The sequence below is a fragment of the Salmo trutta genome, chromosome 9, assembly GCF_901001165.1.
Source record: "Salmo trutta chromosome 9, fSalTru1.1, whole genome shotgun sequence".
NCBI classification, from domain to species: Eukaryota; Metazoa; Chordata; class Actinopteri; order Salmoniformes; family Salmonidae; genus Salmo; species Salmo trutta.
The window spans coordinates 29773558-29800217 of NC_042965.1; the positions used below are offsets into that span (position 1 = coordinate 29773558).

The 26660-nt window shown below is 40.9% G+C and overlaps 2 protein-coding genes across 5 annotated transcripts in view; one reads left to right on the plus strand and one right to left on the minus strand.

Moving 5' to 3' along the window:
* ppp3cca (protein phosphatase 3, catalytic subunit, gamma isozyme, a) overlaps positions 1-7953 on the plus strand; it is a 44034-nt gene extending 36081 nt beyond the window's left edge. For both annotated transcript variants that reach the window (XM_029763403.1, XM_029763404.1), the window contains one exon: positions 4791-7953. In XM_029763403.1, the coding sequence (XP_029619263.1) occupies positions 4791-4933 (143 nt within the window). In that variant the 3' untranslated portion in view covers positions 4934-7953. The remainder of the gene's footprint in view (positions 1-4790) is intronic.
* Positions 7954-10292: 2339 nt separating this feature from the next.
* LOC115200381 (zinc metalloproteinase-disintegrin-like lachestatin-2) overlaps positions 10293-26660 on the minus strand; it is a 30333-nt gene continuing 13965 nt past the window's right edge. For all 3 annotated transcript variants that reach the window (XM_029763407.1, XM_029763408.1, XM_029763405.1), the window contains 17 exons: positions 25199-25382; positions 24813-24875; positions 23042-23113; positions 19771-19940; positions 18512-18593; positions 17178-17311; positions 16723-16900; positions 15642-15731; positions 14253-14448; positions 13927-14032; positions 13651-13807; positions 13421-13507; positions 13112-13205; positions 12766-12874; positions 12493-12583; positions 12276-12365; positions 10293-10513 (listed from right to left, as the gene is read on the minus strand). In XM_029763407.1, coding sequence (XP_029619267.1) covers positions 10484-10513; positions 12276-12365; positions 12493-12583; positions 12766-12874; positions 13112-13205; positions 13421-13507; positions 13651-13807; positions 13927-14032; positions 14253-14448; positions 15642-15731; positions 16723-16900; positions 17178-17311; positions 18512-18593; positions 19771-19940; positions 23042-23113; positions 24813-24875; positions 25199-25382 — 1933 coding nt within the window. In that variant the 3' untranslated portion in view covers positions 10293-10483. The remainder of the gene's footprint in view (positions 10514-12275; positions 12366-12492; positions 12584-12765; positions 12875-13111; positions 13206-13420; positions 13508-13650; positions 13808-13926; positions 14033-14252; positions 14449-15641; positions 15732-16722; positions 16901-17177; positions 17312-18511; positions 18594-19770; positions 19941-23041; positions 23114-24812; positions 24876-25198; positions 25383-26660) is intronic.

Sequence of the window (26660 nt, forward strand, 5' to 3'; positions counted from 1 at the left end):
CCATGGTATTTATACGTGCGTACTATTGTTTGTACAGATGAACGTGGTACCTTCAGGCATTTGGAAATTTCTCCCAAGGATGAGCTAGACTTTTGGAGGTCTACCATTTTTTTTTTCTGAGGTCTTGGCTGATTTCTTTTGATTTTCCCATGCTGTCAAGCAAAGAGGCACTACATCCACAGGTACACCTCCAATTAACTCAAATTATGTCAATTAGCCTATCAGAAGCTTCTAAAGCCAATTTTCCAAGCTGTTTAAAGGCACAGCCAAATTAGTGTATGTAAACGTCTGACCCACTGGAATTGTGATACAGTGAATTATAAATTAAATCTGTCTAAACAATTTTTGGAAAAATTACTTCTCATGCATGAAGTAGATTTCCTAACTGACTTGCCAAAACTATAGTTTGTTAACAAATGTGTGGAGTGGTTGAAAAATGAGTTTTAATGACTAACCTAAGTGTATGTAAACTTCCGACTTCAACTGTATGTATGTATATTTGTATATTTTAGTGGCAAGAAAAAGTATGTGAACCCTTTAGAAATACCTGGATTGCTGGATAAATTGTTCATAAAATTTGATCTGATCTTCATCTAGGTCACAACAATAGACAAACACATTTTGCTTAAACTAATGACACAAACAATTATACGTTTTCATGTCTTTATTGAACACACCGTGTAAACATTTACAGTGCAGGGTGGAAAATGTATGTGAACCATTGGATTTAGTAACTGCTTTGGCAGCAATAACCTCAACATTTTCTGTAGTTGCGGATCAGACCTGCACAACAGTCAGGAGGAATTTTGGACCATTCCTCTGTACGAAACTGTTTCAGTTCAACAATATATGGCATGTCTGGTGCGAACTGCTCTCTTGAGGTCATGCCACAGCATCTCAATTGGGTTGAGGTCAGGACTGACTGGGCCACTCCAGAAGGTGTATTTTCTTCTGTTGAAGCTATTCTGTTGTTGATTTATTTCTGTGTTTTGGGTCGTTGTCCTGTTGCATCACCCAACATCTGAGCTTCAATTGGCGGACAGATGGCCTACCATTCTCCTGCAAAAAATCTTGATAAACTTGGGAATTCATTTTTCCGTCGATGATAGCAAGCTGGCCATGATGCTCCCTCCACCATACTTTACAGTTGGGATGAAGTTTTGATGTTGGTGTGCTGTGCCTTTTTTCCTCCACACATAGTGTTGTATGTTCCTTCCAAACAACTCAACTGTAGTGTCATCTGTCCACAGAATATTTTGCCAGTAGCGCTGTAGATGTCCAGGTGCACTTTGCAAACTTCAGACTAGCAGCAATGTTTTTTTGGGACAGCAGTGGCTTCTTCCATGGTGTCCTCCCATGAACACCATTCTTGTTTTAGTGTTTTATGTATCGTGGACTATTTATGTAAGTCTTTAGCTGACATTCTGGGATTCTTCTTAACCTCATTGAGCATTCTGCGCTGTGCTCTTGCAGTCATCTTTGCAGGATGGCCACTCCTAGGGAAAGTAGCAATGGTGCTCACCTTTCTCAATTTATAGACACTTTGTCTTACCGTGGACTGATGAACATCAGGGCTTTTAGAGATACTTTTTTGTAACCCTTTCCAGCTTTATGCAAGTCAACAATTCTTAATCTTAGGTCTTCTGAGATCTCTTTTGTTCGAGGCATGGTTCACGTCAGGCAATACTTCTTGTGAATAGCAAACTCAAATTTGGTGAGTTCTTTTTTTTTTTATATAGGGCAAGACAGCTCTAACCAACATCTCCAATCTTGTGTCATTGATTGGACTCCAGGTTTGCTGACTCCTGAAGCCAATTAGCTTTCAGAGAAGTCATTAGCCGAGGGGTTCACATACTTTTTCCAACCTACACTGAATGTTTAAATAATGTATTCCATATAGACGACAAGAAAAATACATTTCAGTGTTCTTAGTTTAAGCACACTGTCTATTGTTGTGACTTAGATGAAGATCAGATCAAATTTGATGACCAATTTATGCAGAAATCCAGGTAATTCCAAAGGGTTCACATACATACATGCATACATGCATAGGCAAGACAAAGTATGTGGACACCCCTTCAAACTTGTGGATTCGGCTATTTCAGCCACACCCGTTGCTGACGGGTGTATAAAATTACGCACACAGCCATGTGATCTCCATAGACAAACATTGGCAGTAGAATGGCACGTACTGATGAGCTCAGTGACTTGCAACGTCATTGGATGCCACCTTTCCAACAAGTCAGTTTGTAAAATTTCTGCCCTGCTAGAGCTGCCCGGTCAACTGTATGGGCTGTTATTGTGAAGTGGAAAAGTCTAGGCGCAGCAACGGCTCAGCCGCGAAGTGGTAGGCAGCACAAACTCACAGAACGAGACAACAGAGTGCTGAAGTGCATAGCATGTAAAAATCACCTGTCCTCTGTTGCAACACTCACTATCGAGTTCAAAACTTGCCTCTGGAAACAACAACAGCACAATAAATGTACGTTGAGAGGTTCATGAAATGGGTTTCCGTGGCTGAGCAGCTGCACACAAGCTTAAGATCACCATGCGTAATGCCAAGTTTCGGCTGGAGTGGTGTAGAGCTCACCACCATTGGACTCTGGAGCAGTGGAAACTCGTTCTCTGGAGTGATGAATCACGCTTCACCATCTGGTAGTCCGACGGAAGAATCCTGTGCTAACTGTAAAGTTTGGTGGAGGAGGAATAATGGTCTGGGGCTGTTTTTCATGATTTGGGCTAGCTTCTTAGTTCCAGTGAAGGGAAATATTAAAGCTACAGCGTATGACTTTCTAGACGATTCTGTGCTTCCAACTTTGTGGCAACAGTTTGGGGAACCCCCTTTCCTGTTTCAGCATGACAGTGCCCCCATACACAAAGCAATTTCCATACAGAAATAGTTTGAGATAGGTGTGGAAGAACTTGTTCGACGAGCAGGTGTCCACATACTCATGGTAATGTAGTGTACATAATAGGTCTCAAATGCCCAAGCAGTGGGCTCTTCATTTGGCAGGAAAGACTTTAGCTTGAACCTCAACATGTACCAGACAGTTACATTATTCCTAAGTCCTAGGGGCATTGCAAGATCTGGACCATGATAACATAAAGGCAAAGCCTAAACAGTCTTCAGATAGACTACAGATATACTGGACTCACAGATACAGAGAGTCAGACATTAGGCCTAGCAGTGACTTGTACACAAACTGTAGGCAGAGGCCACATGGGTGAGAGCTGAGGTTGCTGGTTTTCTTTCCATTGGTCCAGGCAGCTGGTCCCTGAGCAAAGCCTGATAGCCCCCCCAACATCACTAATGGAGATAGAACATACCTCCTCCTGGTTATCCAGGGATATTTTCAGTCTAATCCTGTTATGCTGCTTGGCTGTTGCTACTCTGTCACTGTCTGCTCATGTTGACATGTTACTATCTTAGCACTCAGATACTCTCCTTGACCGCATGCACATTTTGAAGTAGTATAGGTAGTTTGGTTTCTGTCCAATGATATTGATATGTTTATCAGAGCATGTTTTATAGGGTTTTATGTACCACTGTTTGCCTTTCCTTGCAGTGATTAATTTCTCACTGATGTTAAGAGGTATTAAGGTGTTTGGCACTTCAGCTGTTAGTTAAACCTGCAGATCTCTGGTTGTGCAAGAGTGCCTATTTCTGAGTGCAGTGTTGTAGATCACATGATCATAACATCAACTCCAAAACTACCATTTTACGGTGTTATTTTCCTGTTATTCTAAATATTCACATTTTTTGAAACATTATGGAAAAAATGGAATAGTTACTTACTGTACATCTCTGCTTTGCCCATGTTTTCTTTGTGGTTTCTCCTTGGCACTTGGAATGTTACAGTAAGTCCCACATTCACTGTGAGGTGTTGTAGCTTGTTCAGTGGTTTTTCCAACCGTGCAATTTTTCTGTACATACAACTTGCTGTGTTTCTGTGTATTCAATGTATGTCTGCACTGTTTTCAGTCTGTCAGCTATTACCTGCATTTGGTAACAAAATAACCTGGAATTCACTAAGGGCATACAATTTGACCGAATCAAGGCAAAACTGTGAATCTGCACAAAAAAGCTGTAAATGGTTTCATTTTGCAGGTTTTACCTATAATTCCTTATAGCAGATCCATCAAATACACTGAACAAAAATATAAACGCAACATGTAAACTGTTGGTCCCATGTTTCATGAGCTGAAATAAAAGATCCCCAAAATGTTACATATGCACAAAAAGCTTATTTCTCATGTTGTGCACAAATTTGTTTACTTCCCTGTTAGTGAGCATTTCTCCTTTGCCAATCTAATCCATCCACCTGACAGGTGTGGCATATCAAGAAGCTGATTGAACAGTGTAATCATTACACAGGTTCACCTTGTGCTGGGGACAATAGCGGCCTCACAACCCCAGACCACATGTATGGCGTTGAGTGTGTGAACGGTTTGCTGATGTCAACGTTGTGAACAGAGTGCTGTGTATGTGGTAGGGTTATGGTATGGGCAGGTGTAGGCTACGGGCACAATTGCATTTTATCAATGGCAATTTGAATGCACAAAAATACCATGACAAGATCCTGAGGCCTATTTTTTTTTAATATATTTTTTACATTTTTTAATAATTAAAAGGTATCTGTGACTGACAGATGAATATCTGTATTCCCAGTTTTTATATTTTTGTTCAGTATAATGGCTAACTATTTTTCACCAACTAAATGTTTAATTATTCAAAGCATTGTTTCCTTTGATTTCTAATTGTCCCTCTGTCTTTCATTTCTTCCTTCTAGCCATTCAAGGCTTCTCTCCCACAAGGAAGATCAAGGACTTTGCAGAGGCACAGAGCCTGGACAAAGTCAACGAGAGAATGCCCCCACGCAAGGATGGCCAGCAGTCAGTCAACCCAAATGCCCCCAAGAATGGCACAGACTAGACCTGGAGAGAGACCCCTTCTTATCCCCACCAGCCCCAGGCCATGGCTCTGTCTCATACACCCAAACTATCTTTGTCTCTTTAACTCTCTTCTATCTCGCTCGCTCCCTCCTTCCCACATTATCACATTCTCTCTCATCTTTCTTTCTCTCTCTGTCTCATTGAGAATCTGCCCCCAGCTGGCCTATACAGTTGGACAGGCACAGAACGTGGGTAGAGAAGACAGCACAGCACTGGGAGAATGGTTTCAGCCATCACGCAGTAAAACCATATGAATAAAACAAACACTTATTTTGTTTATTCAATTAATTATATTAGGTATATGTCATAGCTACAATTTCATGAAATCGTACATTTCTAAGATGTTCAAATGTATAAGCATACTGACATTCTTATAACAATGGTAAATGTCAGAGCAAAAACCATGAAGACAATTTTGTAAATTTGAGTTGATGAATGAGGTAGCTATTGAAGGAGACCTTATTATCTGTTTTTAGTCAACTCAATTTTCTATTTTATGTGTTTCACAAGGGAAAAGTTGTGTGTGTGCTCTCATACGTTTATATTTAAATTATATGATGTGTATTAACTGGAGAGAAAATAATTATGGGAGCTAGATTTGAGACGCCATTGCAGAAGATTATTTTATACCTCCATCGGAAGTTCAGTAAAAACACCAACTGTTTTTTTTGTCCAATTTCTTTGATGAAACCACTGAATGCTGTTTAGATATTGTTTGATGAAACCACTGAATGCTGTTTAGATATTGTTTGATGAAACCACTGAATGCTGTTTAGATATTGTTTGATGAAACCACTGAATGCTGTTTAGATATTGTTTGATGAAACCACTGAATGCTGTTTAGATATTGTTTGGGTCAACATGTTCCTCCTGTATTTTAAAGTTCGGGTAAACAGGGTTTAATCTTACAACCTTTAGTCAATCCTTGAGAAACTGCCCTGGGGCTGCAGGTAGCCTAGAGATTTAAGATCATTGGCCCAGTCACTGAAAGGTCGCTGGTTCGAATCCCCAAGCCAACTAGGTGAAAAATCTGTGCCATTGAGCAAGGCACTTAACCCTAATTGCTCCTGTAAGTTGCTCGGGATAAGAGCATCTGCTAAATGACAAATGTGAATGTACAATTTCCGAATGGTATGGAAAAAATTGTGTATGGAAGAATTGATTCTAGTTTGCTACGATTATTGATGTGACGTGTCAATGGATGGTGGTTAGTTTCTCTGGTTTTATGTGTTCTGTATGGTGTTTTGACAGTTGGTGTTGCTTGCAGGCTGTCACCAACCAACATTTTTACCAGTGTGTTTAACTGTAAGCAGCTGGGGGGGGGGGTTTATATAATATATTTAGATCATCTTCTGCAAAACCAAAGTCTGATTGAAAGGGGATATAGGCATACAGTATGTATTGGTACATCTCCAAGAAGACTTGGTGGTGGCACTGCTATTTGGTTTGCTTTTCTGGGACATTGAGCTGAGAGTGGCCAACTGTTCTGCAGAGTGATTTTTCTGGATGGGGAAAGAAGTCTTCATGGTAAAGAAACATGCATACCAACCTAATATCAAGGAAGAACAACCAGTGTCCTCTTCTCAAGATGGAGGGGTAATATTTCCCATGGAGCAGATGGGGAAAAACACTCATATTGTCCCAAAATGAACTGAAACTCCATGTTCATTTTATGTTTTAGATAAGATTTCTGTGTTATAATACTACTACTAATAATGACACTTCATTTGATTTTATATTGCTCTCTGGTCAACACTACAGAAAGGATGTTTTTGGGTTTCTTGACTCCATCTACTGTTGATTTGATGCATATGTGTTAGATGACTCCAGTGTGATGAACAGAAGGGAAAGCTCGGCTCCAATCAAATGTTTTAGTTGCTAGCAGTTTGAGGAATGCTGTAGCCCGAAGAATAGTACATTGAGTCATTCTCAGTGATGCTGTGAAGATTGTTTTGGGTATTTCCTTTCTCTTTATCATGTATCCCATGGACTGACACAATTATCAGTATCGGTGGTAGTGCGAAGTTGGGGACCAACTACAGACTCTATACATTGATCATGCAGTAAAAAAGCTAAGTAATTCCTGATGTTTCTTCTATCTTCATTTGATTGAGTGTCTGAGTATTATGGTCTTGACACCTTTTTGTCTTTATCACCTCCATGGCAGGAATGAGGACTGGACACTTTTGTAACACCTGCGCCGAACCCTTTAATAATTGACTTCTTTAAGACTTGTGACTCAATGAACCGGTGCTTAGAGTTTTAGCCCTAGATTTTTGGGGGGGCTAAAACTGCTTCTCTGACACTCCATCCGTCACATGTAGTTACTCTATTGTCTTCAATCATTCAAGAAAAGCATTGAGATTTGTTATTCTCATGTGAATTTTCCCTTTTATAATATATACAGCTTTAAACGAGTTGCTTTTAATGTGCCATGCCACTTCCTAAACAAACACCAACACCTGTGTGTGACTGGTGGGGGAGAATGGCCATCAGAATGTCCTGTTCTTGTGTTCAGCAGTGGTCATGGAGCGATCCTGGAGCCTGTTTCAACTCAATGTGGGTCAGGTTCATTGAATTGTCATTGCCTAGATGCTTATTTACGGCCCCTTTTTGTTAGTAAAATAAAAAATCATCTCTACTCTATTGTGGGTTCAGAAAATGGTCAAAAGATGCTCTTTAAAAATGTTTTTCCCCACATTCTCAACCGCTTAAAATGTTGGTTTGGTGTGAAGTTAGCTAGGACTTAGGGGGAGTGGAGACCCTGGTGTGAAGTTAGCTAGGGAGTAGAGGCCCTATAGTAGGGCTGTATTCCTGACCTCTTGTCAGTTTCTAAATATTTCTCAGAATGTGCAGAAGTATTTGTCATTCAAAAGTCTTTAGCTGTAAAAAGGATGAAAATAATCCTTTCGTCAAGTACAGTACTTGTCATGCGAGGCCATGGAATCTTAATCTATGTAGATGAATCGCTTGAAAAATAAAATGTAAATACTAAGCGTTTCCCTGTCCTGGCTGTCTGAGTTTTTAGCTCTGCAGATTTTACGATGGTATGCCAGATGTTTCTCACTTCAATGCTCTTGTTAAATTCTAGTTTCCCTTGATCTAAGTTATTCTACATGTTGCTAATATTTTCTCTACATGTCAGGTTGAATGAGTGGATGCATGTCATTGGGTTCTTCAGTGTTTAAATGTTGAGCCCTAAATGTTGTTTATAAATATCACAATTCTACATAAGCAGGACTGTCATGTCAAAAAAGAATTACATTTATTTTTTTCACGCTTGAAATGTTAATCAGGTGGTACCTCTTGTACAATCAGAGAGAAGAAAATAGTGGCAACAAATGTTACAGAAAATGCTATTCCTCAAGTAATGGTATATGGTCATTTCTCAGTCACAGTTGGTTATGCAAAATTTAGAATGTTCTACGCTGTGAAAAGATGCATAGGATAAAAGGTCTCGCTCACTGAATTTAATATTTGTGTTTACTTTAGTCAGCAATGTCTGTCTCCCTCAGTAATATTTACTATTGATAAAAGCTATTTACTGTTGGCTTACAGTATTCAGCAAAAGTCAGGCATATACAGTCAGCCTAGAGCAAATGTAGTATAAAATAAATTGCATATATCACATACTGTGCACTCACTCCCTCAAATGACAATGACAAATCACAGGTATAAAATTATATGGCTAATAAATACTAAAGTGCAATTTTTAAGACGTCTGTTCCTCGTAAAGAGGACTCCTCAGTCCATGGCTCATTTGTAGCTACAGCTGAAGTCGGAAGTTTACACACACTTAGGTTGGAGTCATTAAAACTTATTTTTCAACCACTCCAAAAATGTCTTGTTAACAAACTATAGTTTTGTGAAGTCGGTTAGGACATCGTTGTGCATGACACAAGTAATTTTTCCAACAATTGTTTACAGATTATTTCACTTATAATTCATTGTATCACAGTTCCAGTGGGTCAGAAGTTTACATACACAAAGTTGACTGTGCCTTTAAACAGCTTGTAAAAATTCTGGAAAATTATGTCATGGGTTTAGGAGCTTCTGATAGTCTAATTGACTTCATTTGAGTCAATTGGAGGTGTACCTGTGGATGTACTTCAAGGCCTACCTTCAAACTCAGTGCCTCTTTGCTTGACATCATGGGAAAATCAAAAGAAATCAGCCAAGACCTCATAAAAAAATGGTAGACCTCCACAAGTCTGGTTCATCCTTGGGAGCGATTTCCAAACGCCTGAAGGTACCACGTTCATCTCTACAAAACAATAGTACACAAGTATAAACACCATGGGACCACGCAGCCGTCATACCGCTGAGGAAGGAGACATGTTCTGTCTCCTAGAGATGAACGTACTTTGGTGCGAAGAGTGCAAATCAATCTCAGAACAACAGCAAAGGACCTTGTGAAGATGCTGGAGGAAACGGGTACAAAAGTATCTATATCCACAGTAAAACAAGTCCTATATCGACATAACCTGAAAGGCCGCTCAGCAAGGAAGAAGCCACTGCTCCAAAATCGCCATAAAAAAAGCCAGACTACAGTTTGAAACTGCACATGGGGACAAAGATTGAACTATTTGGAGAAATGTCCTCTGGTCTGATGAAACAAAAATGGAACTGTTTGGCTATAATGACCATCGTTATGTTTGGAGGAAAAAGGGGGATGCTTGCAAGCCGAAGAACACCATCCCAACCGTGAAGCATGGGGGTGGCAGCATCATTTTGTGGAGGTGCTTTGCTGCAGGAGGGACTGGTGCACTTCACAAAATAGATGGCATCATGAGAAAGGAAAATTAAGTGGATTTATTGAAGCAACATCTCAAGACTTCAGTCAGGAAGTAAAAGCTTGGCAGCAAATGGGTCTTCCAAATGGACAATGACCCCAAGCACACTTCCAAAGTTGTGGCAAAATGGCTTAAGGACAACAAAGTAAAGGTATTGGAGTGGCCATCACAAAGCCCTGACTTCAATCCTATAGAAAATTTGTGGGCAGAACTGAAAAAGCGTGTGCGAGCAAGGAGGCCTACAAACCTGACCTAGTTACACCAACTCTGTCAGGAGGAATGGGCTAAAATTCACCCAACTTATTGTGGGAAGCTTGTGGAAGGCTGCCTGAAAAGTTTGACCCAAGTTAAACAATTTAAAGCCAATGCTACCAAATACTAATTGAGTGTATGTAAACTTCTGACCCACTGGGAATGTGATGAAAAGAATAAAAGCTGAAATAAATAATTCTCTCTACTATTATTCTGACTTTTCACATTCTTAAAATAAAGTGGTGATCCTAACTGACCTAAGATGGAATTGTTACTAGGATTAAATGTCAGGAATTGTGAAAAACTGAGTTTAAATGTATTTGGCTAAGGTGTATGTAAACTTCCAACTTCAACTGTATCTGTAAAATTATCCCAAAGACGTGAGGTCTCAATGCACTGACTGCACTCAGCTCTGGCGGCCCTGCATTTGATGTCTTGGTAAGATCTGTGTGATCCTCCTGTTTCCTCTCCTCTCGATGGCGACATCAGACCCGTGGGGGTGGGGGCCTCAAAGCCTGGAAGATAAATGACATTGTTTAACTTAAGCCTGAAATTTTGTCCGAACATTAACATTTAATTAACCATCCCTTTAACTATTGTTGTCTATATATTAGTCTAGGGAAACAGCACTATGTGGGAGCTAACCCATTTGTCTTCGGAGACTACAGTGCCTTCAGAAAGTATTCAGATCCCTTTACTTTTTCCACATTTATTTAGGTTACAGCCTTATTCTAAAATTGATTAAATAGTTTTTTTCCCCCCTCATCAATCTACACATAATACCCCATAATGACAAAACAATAAAACGCTTTTTTAGACATTTTTTACATCAAAATGGAAATATCACATTTACATAAGTATTCAGACCGTTGACTCTGTACTTTGTTGAAGCACCTTTGGCAGCGATTACAGCCTTGAGTCTTCTTGGGTATGACACTACAAGCTTGGCACACCTGCATTTGGGGAGTTTCTCCCATTCTTATCTAAAGACCCTCTCAAGCTCTGTCAGGTTGGATGGGAGTGTTGCTGCACAGCTATTTTCAGGTCTCTTCAAAGATGTTCGATCAGGTTTAAGTCCGGGCTCTGGCTGGGCCAATCAAGGACATTCAGAGACTTGTCCTGAAGCCATTCCTGCATTGTCTTGGCTGTGTGCTTAGGGTCGTTGTCCTGTTGGAAGGTGATTTCCTATCTGTACTTTGCTCCGTTCATCTTTGCCTCTCCTCGCTAGTCTCCAACTTCCTGCCCCTGAAAAACATCCCCACAGCACGATGCTGCCACCACCATGCTTCACTGTAGTGATGGTCCCAGGTTTCCTCCAGACGTGACACTTGGCATTCAGGCCAAAGAGTTCAATCTTGAATCTTGTTCCTCATGGTCTGAGAGTCTTTAGGTGCCTTTTGGCAAACTCCAAGTGGGCTGTCATGTGCCTTTTACTGAGGAGTGGCTTCCGTCTGGCCACTCTACCTTAAAGGCCTGATTGGTGGAGTGCTGCAGAGATGGTTGTCCTTCTGGAAGGTTCTCCCATCTCCACAGAGGAACTCTAGAGCTATCTCAGAGTGACTATCGGGTTCTTGTTCACCTCCCTGCCCAAGGCCCTCCCTGTCCCCCGACTGCTCAGTTTGACCGGGTGGCCAGCTCTAGGAAGACTCTTGGTGGTTCCAAACTTCTTCCATTTAAGAATGATGGAGGCCACTGTGTTCTTGGGGACCTTCAATGCTGCAGACGTTTTTTTGGTACCCTTCCCCAGATCTGTGCCTCGACACAATCCTGTCTCGGAGCTCTACAGACAATTCCTTCGACCTCATGGCTTGGTTTTTGCGCTGACATGCACTGTCAACTGAGGGACTTTATATAGACAGGTGTGTGCCTTTCCAAATCATGTCGAATCAATTTAATTTACTACAGATTGACTCCAATCAAGTTGTAGAAACATCTCAAGGATGATCAATGGAAACAGGATGCATATGAGCTCAATTTCGAGTCTCATAGAAAAGGGTCTGAATACTTATGTAAATAAGCTATTTCTGTTTATTTTTAATACATTTGTCATTATGGGGTATTGTGTATAGATTGCTGAGTAAATGTTTGTATTCAATCCATTTTAGAATATGGCTGTAACATAACAAAATGTGGAAAAAGTCAAGTGGTCTGAATACTTTCCGAAGGGACTGTATATATTGAAATCTAATGGATTTCTTTTTTTTAAGCCCGTTGCATTTGTTTAGGATGTATCCATCATAATAACTAGATGCTGATATCCTCAACCATCACCATTACCTGTCGTACGGCCCTGAAGTCATGGGCTGGGGCTTGTGATTGGTTAGCAGCAGGAGGGGGTGGGGGCGGAGCACCCTTTGGTCGCTTGGGCTAGAAATTGTAAAGAGATGCATTAGCTAATAGGCACAAGTCCAGTTCATGAACACAATAATGATATCAACCAAATCCTACATTGAGATGATGCTCTATAAATCAAAAGGTATTTCACTGTTATTACCTGTTGTGGCATAGCGTTGTTTTGGCTGGGGATTGGCAGTTTGTTATTGTGGTTGTTGTACATGGTATAGGTTTTCTGCTGGGTATGGTAGCTGGTGGATGAGCAGACAGTGACATTTTGTATTCATTTAACCTTTATTTATTCAGGAAGTCCCATTACGTTCAGAAGACCTCAATTGCCAGGTCTCCCTTGTAAGAGATTATATTTCAATTCATCAAAAGGGTCATCTTGTTGCAGTGAAGTCTTTATAAACGGGCCACCTAGTGTACTCACCTAGGGAGAGTGGGGGACTGTTGTCTCTTCTTAAGGAACACAGCCACTACCCCAGCAATAGCAGCCAGGAGCAGCAGAGTGACTGTCACTGCAATGGCAATCAGTCCTTCTACAATCACACAGAGAGGGAGACTGTTATGGCAAGGTCTATGAGCTGAATGAAAGCTAAGAGCAAATCTTTTGGCAACACTTTACATGAAGATGTTCAAATACCTGTGTAGTAAAACACTAACACTCTAGTAACATTGCATTGACATGGGAAGTATTATCCCTTTTAACCACTGAAACCATGTTTTAAAAAAACAAAGATTTTCTGGATGTCTTTAGCAAGGTCTAAAGGGCCTACCTCTGGAGAGACCTGTGAAGCTTTCATCCTTTGTATCGCAGCCGGGAAGTAACCATCCTGGCTCACACTGGCACTCCATTTTGTGATTACACACCTGAAGTGGCACAATACAGAAACACATTATTATAATGGTTTTCTACAATTCTATTTTATTGTTTGTGGTGTGACCTGGAAAGATCTGCCCCAAACCGAGTGAATCGGAGGACATTTGTCAATGGCCTATGTTCCTTATAAGAGCCAAGGACCAAGTAAGTCATCCCCAAGCTCACAAATAGCAGAGACAGGGGCCGCTTGAAGCACTGTACTCACCGCATGTCCTTTACATAGTGCTGAGCAGTTGGTGACTCTAGGTCCGTAGGCTGTCTCAAAATCCACACATTCATTCTGGCTGCATACCTTGTTATAGAAGACGGGAAAGGGAACAAGGGTTAAGAGAAAATAACACTCGCCACATTAAATCTGACGTCTCATTTCATTTCCCCAAAACACAGCTAGAGGTACAGAAGCCTCGTTGGGAAAAGCCAAAAATATCACTACACCTTTCCATCATTACACTTGGTCCCAGTGTCCACCTGTCCAAAATCACTAGTGTGATCATCGTAGAATGAGGCTTTGCAGTCTGAGAATTTCACCATGCGACCGTAGTTGGGGTTGTCGTTACCGTTCTTGCAGAAGAGTTTCCCACACAGCACATCTCTACAGAGGAGAACAACGGTGAATCATATCAGTGATACACTGCTTCAGTAACGAACACTATAATCTGAGTAAGAAAAACGGTCTATTAAAATAGCATGGTATTGCTTGTCGGGACTCACTGTCTCTGGCAGGGGATGTACTGATCATTTGAAGGCCGTTTACAGTAGGCGTAGTACAGTCCTCTGGTGTTCTGCTCATAGCAGTACGTTCTGGCATTTCCAGCAGCTAAGGAGGGGATAACGCCCAATGTTACACAATGCGTTAGAGTAGTAGTGAAGCTACCATGTGTGTCCTCTGTGTCCACACTAATACACTACAGATGGAAAATGACAGGCAACAGTAAGGTTGTTGTGTGAGAATAGTTACCAGAAGAGCTACCTACATCACCTAAACAGATGAAAGGTGCATCAGTGTTGTTGAGACGGAAGGAAATGCTTTCACTTACATGGTCCATACATTTTCACACACTGGTCATGGTGCTGTGGACACTGGCCGTTGTTGCAGTACCCACGTCCTCCATCACAGGGAATCCCGTTGACAGTGAAGACGTCCTCGGGACAGTCGGCTGATTTCCCTGTGCAGTATTCTGCCAAGTCACAGTCATCATGCTTCATTCTGCACTCTCTGGACGAGGACAATATCTGTGGAGAGAGTTGTTGTTTCCATGTTTCGTATCACTAGCGTGATAGTCTTCCCGCAGCCGACTGCCATGAGTATGGCAAGATAGTCTATAAGCTTGGTGAAAGACGTGTCATGCTGCAACTGCACTCTGAATCTACTCTGTTTGCTGAAATAGAAGTTCAAAACTAGCCTGGCTGACACGCAGACCGACTTGGGACACAGCAAGCTGCTTTTGCCAGACAAGTTCTAAACAATACATATCCAAGACTAAGGAAATGTATTTTATTGTGATGCTATGGAAAATATTCTCCTTCCAGTAATTCCTTTACTTTTTAAGTTTCATAAAATGACAGAGTGAAAGTCAAATGTCTTTAATTTACTTGTACATTTGAGTCAAACAATCTTTGACATAGTTATGCGTGTCTGCTGCATGTCCACAAGAGGGCTTTTGTATCAAAGGAACACAGAAGGAAGTAAAGAGTGGACAGAGGGAAGATCTCAATTGCAAATATCTTGTCTCTTTCTCAAAACCCATTGGAGGAGAAGGTCAGAGGGGAGGGACCTCTGGCTTACTCATCCAATGGGTTTGAGAAGGAGATGGAGTATGCAATTGAGATCTTCCCAGAGCAGAGGCATGGTTGAACTGTGGTCTGCTCTCACCCAGTGGTGGAAAAAGTACTCAATTGTCCTATTTGTGTAAAAGTAAAGATACCTTAAAAGAAAATGACTCAAGTGAAAGTCACCCAGTGAAATTCTTCTTGAGCAAAAGTCTAAACGTATTTAGTTTTAAATATACTTAAGTATCAAAAGTATATGTAATTGCTAAAATATACTTAGGTATCAAACTACAAGTACAAATCATTTAAAATTCCTTATATTAAGCAATCCTGAAACTTAAACATAATTTACAAACAAAGCATGTGTTTAGTGAGTCCGTCAGATCAGAGGAAGTAGGGATGACAAGGGATGTTCTCTTGATAAGTGGGAATTATTAAATTTTCCTGTCCTGGTAAGCATACAAAATATAACTTTTGGGTGTCAGGGAAAATGTATTGAGTTAAAAGTACATCATTTTCTTTAGGAATATAGTGAAGTAAAAGTAAAAGTAAAAAAAAAAAAATAGAAATAGTAAGTTAAAGTACGGATAGCCCAAAAAACGACTTAATTAATACTTAAGTATTTTTACTTAAATACTTTACACTATTGCTCTCACCTTACAGTTGTCACAGCACGCTCCTGCAGCACACTCTGAGCCTTTAGTCAGTGTGCAGCTGGTGGCATTACAGCATGGGTTTGTACACTCCTATAACAACATCAAACCATACAGCACATGTCATTTTGATAATGATTTAAAGAGATCGGTATGTAAATACTGTATCTTAAAATAGTCAAGCCTCTGTGTATGTGTATACTTGGACTAGATACTAAGCGGTTTCCCACTGCATATTTACCCCTTAGTGTATTACACCACACTAAGACATACACTGACTAAGTAAAACAAACATTGTACTGTAGTAGGCTATCAAGAGAAACTGGAATTACAGGCCTCTGAAGCAAACAAGACTTGGCAAGAGAGGAGTGGTTCAGCAAGACAGGGACATAATAAGATAGTGTCTTATCAGCCTGACTAACAGGTCGGGACAGACTGACTTGACTAAATCACTCTACTTAACTCCAACTCTGACTTGAACGTAAACTGTGGATAAATATAATCAAAGTTTCTTATGCCTGCTTAACATATAGGTATGGCTATCATACGGTGCATGGACATGTACAGAATAGCCTGCTGTACTATGCACAGAAATGTGAAGCATGTTGAATTTGATCAATCTGAATCACATTACTGCTATGTCAGTACAGTCATTTGAAAAGAAATGTCCCAAACTTAGTAAACACGGGTTTTTCTGAGGTGGGCGGTGGAGGAGCTACATCAGTTATCGGGAAAGGTCTGTGCTTGTCATATACATTCCTTATGTTTACCCCTAGCCAAGGAAAACAGGCAAGATCAGACAAAGAGTAAATCTTATTCCCAGAAGTGTTTGTCTTCATCTGTCTTGTTGAAAAATAAATGTACTCTACATTTGATCAGATGCGGTCAAAGATTAAAGTTAACATTTTAGTAAAAGATATCTTTGAATAATATATATATTGTAATCACTTGACATCCTTGTATTAACTCCATGAGAACCAAAATACTTTTGTATGATTTGAATGGTGCCGTGTTGATCTAGGATAATGAGGGAAAATATACGAAAAAGGTGGTGCAAGGAAATGTAAATGATAGGTTCATTCACCTCCAGGGAGCCACAATCACACTGCTCTCCTATCTCCAGGAAGCCATTGCCACACACTGGGGTTGATTCCACATTCCGGTAGTCTGGCTTGTCCAGCAGACACTCAGGGTTACGATTATTCAGAAACCGCTCGTAGTTTACACTACTGCAGCTACTGAATGACTTTGGGATATCCCAGCTGAAAGAAACACTTTAGTTACCCAAATAGGCTATGTTTTCACTTAATAAAACCACTGAAGCACACGACTGTGCTATTGCTACACAGTCTCATGAGCTATGTTCCATGTAAATGTTTTTGCAATATGGCTGCTCTGTGTGTGTTATGGGCGGAGAACAATGCCTGTGTGTTCTTTAATAGAGGTTCCCTCTTCCTTGTACAACAAAATCAATCAGATGGTTTATCATTGACACCATTCCAATCTAGTCACAAGATTATATCTCAAAACAGTCCTTACCTGAGGGCCCCAGCCATTATACAACTATTCCCAGAACAAGTACAGGCACTGGAGTCATCGTGGTTCATGCCCAGGTTGTGGCCCATCTCGTGGGCCAATGTGGCCCCTACAGCAATGGCCCTGGGGTTGTGATCCTGTAGTAAAACCCATAGTTAACATTCAGTAAACCTGAATGTGTTGGACCATATTTCTCTTGTAAAATAAATGTTATATCAGTGAAACTGACATGGATGCATTGGTTAGTGATTACATTGCTATAGAGTATGAGTTACTGTTCCACTGTATTAAAGTGCACTACAATTGATCTTCCTTTTTTAGATTATCTACATGTCGGTTCATTGGCTAATTTACCATTTGAAATTATTACTTCCTCCATTCACATGATTTTTTTTTAAATTTCACATACGTATTTCTAAAATGAGTTAACCTTGCAATTCAACACACAATTTCTTATTTGGAAACATCACTTCTTGGAAACTTGGCAACATCTCTCTGTTGTCCCCTTATTGCAATACCACGTGAAGCAACATTTAGTTGAAATACCTCAAGCAAATACAGTACTATTACCACATTCAAATAATGGCAGCTCATCGTGTAGGCAAATGTAGGGATACGGTCCAAACACTTAAAAGACACACCCTATACCCTCAGCTCTCAAATTAAAAGGACACTTCTGATGACGTATCATGACGTCTGATGAGTATACACTTGCAGGCCAAGGGGCGAGGGAGAAAGGAATTATTTTTAAATGGACCACCCTTGGCCACCGGTAGCTTGTGGGTGCTTTATATGTGGTACAGTAAATTATGAGTGCATGTCTACTTATATTAAATATATAATTATGAATATACGCATACTGTATGATAGCTAGCAAATTATTTAGCAAACTAACGTTAGGCTGCCTAGCTGGAACTTCAAAAGGAAAATGTTTTATTTCTACAATTTCTAAAAGAGACGTGTTTGTGCCATCATGTGCATTAGTAGCACAATTTCTAACTTATTTGCATTCGTTTTTACTTATACTTGTATGTTGACTTCTCCATTGATGTTTTTACGTTTTCGTGGACTTTTCTTAGTGGATGTACAATTGTCGCAAATTGAATTATGGGGAGTTTCAGGCCCCGGAGTGAACATAATTGTACACTCGTAAACTTGACTAAAAACAAGGGCTGAGGGGCTTACGTTGCAAACATCCCTTGCTTGGCTAATCCCTTGGACCGTCCTCCAAGATGGCGACGGAGATTCCCCTAAGGGCATAAGGCGAGGGTAAGTGGACGAGGGTGTGTCTTTTATGAGTTTGAACCACAGCCAAGATCTAATGAAATGTACTTTACCTGCACAATCCCAACTGAATGATCTGAACATAGAGTCCCAATGAAGGCCAGACCCACCGTCGATCCCTCAAAGTCAATGCCACTGAAACACAGGGAACAAGAAACATATGAACCCCACATATGGATATATATCAAGCACCCATACATGTCACATACTCATGTTAAGGTAATGATTGTAGCTCAGTTGGTAGAGCATGGTGTTTGCAACACCAGGGTTGTGGGTTCAATTCCCACGGGGGGCCAGCACAGGAAAAAAAAATTAAATGTATGAAATTGTATGAAATGTATGCATTCACTACTGTAAGTCGCTCTGGATAAGAGCGTCTGCTAAATGACTAAAATGTGGGTCTATCAAGAATAATGTTCCAAACCAAGATGGCCTCCTTATCAGGTGACCCATCAGCTGACTGTCACCTGACCCTATTTAGCTGTCTGACAAGCACACCAATAGAGAATGATAGAGGCCTCTAGTGTCCAAAAGATTCCACCATTTTAATGTAGTCAACTGGGTGGGACATCCAACTTCAATGGCTGATCTCTCCTGGTGATCTTGTTGGAGTCATGTCATTGGAGGACTTCCGGTATGCGCTCGTGTTATCTGCCTCTTTGATGTGTTATATTTAAGCAATAAGGCACGAGGGGGTGTGGTATATGGCCAATATACCACGGCTAAGGGCTGTTCTTAGGCACGACGCAACGCGGAGTGCCTGGATACACCCCCTGATATATCAGCCTTATACCACAAAACCCCAAGGTGCGTTATAGCTATTATAAACTGGTTACCAACATAATTAGAGCAGTAAAAATACAGGTTTTGTCATACCCGTGGTATACGGTCTGATATACCACGGCTGTCAGCCAATCAGCTTTCAGGGCTCGAACCAACCAGTTTATAATCCTGTTTATCTTGTACTCAACTCAAACCTTGAGAGCCTCACAGATATGTGTTTAATCAGAGAGTCAGAGATAGAGGTGAGGCACTTTAGATGAACAATTCCATTTATTTTAGTTAGCTGATTAAGTGTGCGTTGTGGCCCACTTGAAGGTGTGTCCAGGCCTACCTGATGAAGTGTGCATTGTGGCCCACTTGAAGGTGTGTCCAGGCCTACCTGATGAAGTGTGCATTGTGGCCCACTTGAAGGTGTGTCCAGGCCTACCTGATGAAGTGTGCATTGTAGCCCACTTGAAGGTGTGTCCAGGCCTACCTGATGAAGTGTGCGTTGGGGCCTTCCTAATAAGTTGTGTACGTCATGACCTACCTGATGAGGTGTGCGTTGTCATGATGCTTGGTGTTGACCAGGTTGCTGTTCCTCCACTTGGTAAAGGCATCCAGGGTGGCACCAGCAGGGGCGGTCACTGATATCTTATCATTGTCTGACCATACCTCCAGACCAACCAAGGCAATGAAGGTGTTGAGGGGCTTGTATACCTGCAGGCAGATTAATTGCATGGTGAGGTGAGACTCTCTCCATTAAAACAAGTAAGGGTATTTTACCCGGACACAGATTAAGAATAGTCCTGGACTAAAACAAATGGAGATAGGTTCTCCGTTGAGTTTATTTTCTTGTCCTTTTTTGTCTAGGCTTAATCTGTGTCCTGGAAACCGGCCTTAACAGTTCATTGGATAACAATGACTTCCTACAGTCCCACCATGACGCCTGCATGTTTTGGACTTCTAACCCTATAAAAACGCTGTGTTTGAGCTACAGACTTCTGGGTTGTACATTTGGATTTGCCTATTTCTGCAACCAATTAGTCTGTGCAATTAATGGGTGGCGGAGCTAGAGCAGTGTTTGTGAGATAAGGTGTTGTGGCTCAGCACTTTTAAAAAACATTTCTTTATCTTTAGTTTGAGCTACAAACTATTAAAGGATATCTAGGAAAATCGGAGACTCTCATGAACATGTTTTGCTCTATGACACTCACAAGCCACACAAAGAAAGGGGTTGCTCTACATAGAAAATCATACTGTAATATACTCAGAGTTGCTGTCACAAACTCCAAACAGTTGTCACTGACTAGTTGGATATTCATTTCCCACTGAGCAAACAATTTATTTTCAATGACAGCATTCATGTAAATTCATTTTTTATCAGGTTTTTACATGTCAATAAAACTCATGAATGCAATTGTTTATGTCAAATTGTTTTGTGTTCTACTTGTAGCCCTGGTTGTCCTGAAAAGAAAATGGTAAAACACTTAATTATGCACCACCGAGAGCATCCTGAATGGTTTCATCACCGCCTGGTAAGGCAACTGCTCAGCATCTGACCTTAAGGCGCTACAGAGGGTAGTGCGTATGGCCCAGTACATCACTGGCCCTAAAAATTGCCAAAGACTCCAGCCACCCTAGTCAGACTGTTCTCTCTGCTGTTCTTCGGCTTGCAAGCATCCCCCTTTTTCCTCCAAACATAACGATTGTCATTATGGCCAAACAGTTCTATTTTTGTTTCATCAGACCAGAGGACATTTCTCCAAAAAGTATGATCTTTGTCCACATGTGCAGTTGCAAACCATAGTCTGGCTTTTTTTGCCGGTTTTGGAGCAGTGGCTTCTTCCTTGCTGAGCGGCCTTTCAGGTTATGTCGATTTAGGACTTGTTTTACTGTGGATATAGAAACGTTTGTACCGGTTTCCTCCAGCATCTTCACAAGGTCCTTTGCTGTTGTTCTGGGATTGATTTGCACTTTTCGCACACAAAGTACATTCATCTCTAGGAGACAGAATGCATCTCCTTCCTGAGTGGTATGACGGCTGCGTGGTCCCATGGTATTTATACTTGCATACAATTGTTTGTACAGATGAACGTGGTACCTTCAGGCATTTGGAAATTGCTCCCAAGGATGAATCAGAGTTGTTGGAGGTCTACATTTTTTTCATGAGGTCTTGGCTGATTTCTTTTGATTTTCCAATGATGTCAAGCAAAGGGATACTGAGTTTGAAGGTAGGCCTTGAAATACATCTACAGGTACACTTCCAATTGACTCAAATTATGTCAATTAGCCTATCAGAAGCTTCTAAAGCCATGACATCATTTTCTGGAATTTTCCAAGCTGTTTAGGCAGTCAACTTAGTGTATGTAAACTTCTGACCCACTGGAATTGTAATACAGTGAATTATAAGTGAAATAATCTGTCTGTTAACAATTGTTGGAAAGATTACTTGTGTCATGCACGAAGTAGATGTCCTAACCGACTTGCCAAAACTATAGTTTGTTAACAATAAATTTGTGGAGTTGTTGAAAAACGAGTTTAATGACTCCAACCTAAGTGTGTGTACACTTCCGACTTCAGCTGTATGCATAGTTACTATACAAATTACCTCGACTAACCTGTACCCCCGCACACTGACTCGGTACCGGTACCCCCTGTATATAGCCTCATTATTGTTATGTAATTTTGTTGTGTTACTTTTTCTTATCACTTTAGTTTATTTAGTAAATATTTTCTTAAGTATTTCTTGAACTGCATTGTTGGTTAAAGGCTTGTAAGTAAGCATTTCACAGAATGTGACAAATCCAATGTAATTTTTTTTTATATGATTTCAAAATAAGGGCTGGACATGCAGATAAATGAAGGTCAGCTAAATAAATAGGCATTTTTGCTGTGGTCTCACGACTGATAGGGTTCAAATATAGTGAGGTTTCAGTTGAATGACCTTCACAAGGCAGAGAAGAAAACAAGTACTGTACAAGCATAGACAGAAGACAAAAAGGTGAGGAATTTTTTTTACATGGAGGTGTTGGGTGACTGGACAGCAGGGACATGCTCCTGTCTAGGTGCTTTTAGTGACGCAGGTCTATTTACATGCAATAGTGTTGCTTTGAATTGTATTGGGTTGCACAAAAACAGTCCGTGGGAAGCCAGAAGTTAAATACAATTCCATTTCAACTTAATGTTGAAACCGCAGGACGGTTGGTCTAAAAAAATATCATATTATTAAACAGACTTTCCAAACGTGGCTCTGTTGTAGAGCCATTTTCTCTGTGCTTACCTCATGTCAAAATAAAAGTCATGCACATGTGCCATATGTGGAATAAAATGTTAAACTTGTGGGGAACTTTTATTTTGACATGAGTTAAGCGGAGAGAAAGTGGGTGTACAACAGATCCACATTTGGAAAGCCTGTTTAATTACAATTGGCTCATTCATCCCCCTCCTCTCCCCTGAAACTATTCCCCAGGTCGTTGCTGTAAATGAGAATGTGTTCTCAGTCAACTTACCTGGTAAAATAACGGTAAAAAAAAAAAAAAAAAATATGGTCCATTAGATATTTTGTCTCAAATTCCAGCCATCATAATGATCAACATTCCTGCTCTGTTCCCACCGGCACAGTAAGTTGGAATGGAATTGCATTTAACTTCTGGCTTCCCATGGACTGTTTTTGTGGAACCCAATACAACTGAAAGCAACTCTAGTGTATGTAAATACACTCATGTTGCTAAAAACACCTATTGTAGGAACTGTTGGGGATCTTATACGGGATTTACTGGCAGTTTGCTAATACTGCCACCTTGCAGTGACTGACTCACCATGTTGACAAAGTTGACCACTTCAAACATCCTCTTACGCAGCTCCCTGAGGTTACTCTTCATGTTCTTGTACTGAAATAGCATAATGTTATAGTACACTCACAAGAGAACAGCGGAGATCCTTTTTCACAATGCATTACTCACTACTGACTCATCAGATTCTGTATACTGAACAAAAATATAAACGCAATATGCAACAATTTCTAAGATTTTACTGAGTTAATTTGAGGAAATCAGTTAATTGAAATAAATCCATTAGGCCCCAATCTATGCATTTAACATGACTGGGAATACAGATATGCATCTGCTGGTCACAGATACCTTAAAAATAGGTAGGGGCTAGGATCAGATAACCAGTCAGTATCTGGTGTGACCATCATTTGGCTAATGCAGCGCGACACATCTCCTTCACATAGAGTTGACTGTGGCACGTGGAATGTTGTCCCACTCCTCTTCAATGGCTGTGCGAATTTGCTGGATATTGGCGGGAAATGGAACACATCGGTCCAGAGCATCCCAAACATGCTGAATGGGTGACATGTCTGGTGAATGTGCAGGCCATGGAAGAATTGTGTACAGATCCTTGCAACATGGGGCCAGGCATTATCATGCTGAAACATGAGGTGATGGCGGTGGATGAATGGAATGACAATGGGCCTCAGGATCTCCTCATGGTATCTCTGTGCATTCAAATTGCCATCGATAAATGCAATTGTGTTCATTGTCCGTAGCTTATACCTGCCCATGCCATAACCCCACCGCCACAATCAGGCACTCTGTTCACAACATTGACATCAGCATACCACTCACTCACACGATGCCATACACGCTGTCTGCCATCTGCCTGGTACAGTTGAAACCGGGATTCATCTGTGAAGAGCATAATTCTCCAGTGTGCCAGTGGCCATCGAATGTGAGTATTTGCCCGCTGAAGTCGGTTACAATGGCAGTCAGGTCAAGGCCCTGGTGAGGACAACGAGCACGCTGATGAGCTTCCCTGAGATGGTTTCTGACAGTTTGTGCAGAACTTCTTCGGTTGTGCAAACCCCCAGTTTCATCAGCTGTCTGGGTGGATCATCTCAGACCATTCTGCAGGTGAAGAAGCCAAATATGGAGGTCCTGGGCTGGCATGGTTACACATGGTCTGCGGTTGTGAGGCCGGTAGGACATACTGACAAATTGTCTAAAACGACGTTGGAGGTGGCTTAAGGTAGAGAAAGGAACATTCAATTCTCTGGTAACAGCTCTGGTGGCCATTCCTGCAGTCAGCATGCCAATTGCATGCTCCCTCAAAACTTGAGACATCTGTGGCATTGTGTTGTGTAACAAAACTGCACATTTTACAGTGGCATTTATTGTCCCCCAGCACAAGGTGCACCTGTGTAACGATCATGCTGTTTAATAAGCTTCTTGACATGCCACACCTGTCAGGTGGATGGATTATCTTGGCAAAGTATAAATGCTCATTAACAGGGATGTAAACAAATTTGTGCACCACATTTGAGAGAAATAAGCTTTTTGTGCCTATTGGAACATTTCTGGGATCATTTACTTCAGCTCATGAAACATGGGACTAACACATTACATGTTGTGTTTTATATTTTTGTTTATTATAGATATAGGTTGGTTTGATCTAAATATAATTTGGTAAAGTAATGGCCAATTAAATAATGTTAACGAAATATTGTCGTATGAAATGTTCAAGTGTATTGTGTTGATTCTGGTAAAGGTGGGACTTGTATTTCTGACGTATTTGTCTGCGAGTTCTTACCTCACGGTTGTCTGCAACGAGGACGAGCTCAACATACTTTTGCTGTTGCAGTAGAGATGGACCCTAATAAACAGGAAACCATTGTTGTAATATATATGGTTAATTTATTTTTAGGAAGGAAGTGTAGTGTGCTCATCCAACTTGAGTCAAGGTGCAACCCCAAAAATGTGATCATCATTGAAAAGAAAAAGGCGCCACCCTCGCTTACCATTAAAAACTCAATGTTTTTTCAAGCAAAGTTAAAAAGATTGACGTTTCAGCTATCAATGGCTTTCATTAGAACACATAATTTCCTGTTCTTCTATTTCTGTTTTGATGTGAGATACCACATCAGACTATATTTAAATGGGGAAATTTCAAATATATTAATAGATTGTATGTCTTACTGAGGCTCGAGAGCGGCTCTTGCTAGTTATGGGAGGGTAGTCTGCATTCCAGCTAGTGTTGGTGACTCCACACACCACCGGCTTGGAACTCTGGTCCTCGTATTTCAGAACTGCGTGATCGCCATCATCCCCCCCTGACAGAGGCTCAATCAGGTACCTTTGGGCGGCTGTTCTGAAATATCCCCTAAAATAAAAACATATAATTGACATGACACAACTGATTTGGGGTATAAAATAGTGTTTCACTGTGGACTTACACTACTGGTCAGAAGTTTTAGAACACCTACTTATTCAAGGGTTTTACTTTATTTTTACTATTTTCTACATTATAGAAATACATCAAAACTATGAAATAAAACATATGGAATCATGTAGTAACCAAAAAAGTGTCAAACAAATCAAAATATATTTTATATTTGAGATTCTTCAAATAGCCACCCTTTGCCTTGATGACAGCTTTGCACACTCTTGGCATTCTCTCAACCAGCTTCACCTGGAATGCTTTTCCAACAGTCTTGAAGGAGTTCCCACATGTGCTGAGCACTTGTTGGCTGCTTTTCCTTCACTCTGCGGTGCGACTCATCCCAAACCATCTCAATTTGGTTGAGGTCGGGCGATTGTGGAGGCCAGGTCATCTGATGCAGCACTCCATCACTCTCTTTCTTGGTAAAATAGCCCTTACACAGCCTGGAGGTGTGTTGGGTCATTTTCCTGTTGAAAAACAAATGATAGTCTCACTAAGCCCAAACCAGATGGGATGGCGTATCGATGCAGAATGCTGTGGTAGCCATGCTGGTCAAGTATGCCTTGAATTCTGAATAGATCACAGACAGTGTCACCAGCAAAGCACCCCCACACCAGAACACCTCCTCCTCCATGCTTTATGGTGGGAAATACACATGCGGAGATCATCCGTTCACCCACACTGCATCTCACAAAGACACAGCGGTTTGAACCAAAAATCTCCCATTTGGACCAGACGAAAGGACAAATTTCCACCGGTCTCATGTCCATTGTTCGTGTTTCTTGCCCCAAGCAAGTCTCTTCCTCCTATTGGTGTCCTTTAGTAGTGGTTTCTTTGCAGCAATTTGACCATGAAGGCCTGATTCACACAGTCTCCTCTGAAAAGTTGATGATGAGATGTGTCTGTTACTTGAACTCTGTGAAAAATGTATTTGGGCTACAATTTCTGAGGCTGGTAACTCTAATGAACTTATCCTCTGCAGCAGAGGTAACTCTGGGTCTTCCATTCCTGTGGCGGTCCTCATGAGAGCCAGAGCCAGTTTCATCATAGCGCTTAATGGTTTTTGCAACTGCACTTGAAGAAATTTTCCAAGTTCTTGAAATTTTCCGTATTGACTGACCTTCATGTCTTAAAGTAATGATGGACTGTCGTTTCTCTTTGCTTTCTTGAGCTGTTCTTGTCATAATATGGATTTGGTCTTTTACCAAATAGGGCTAT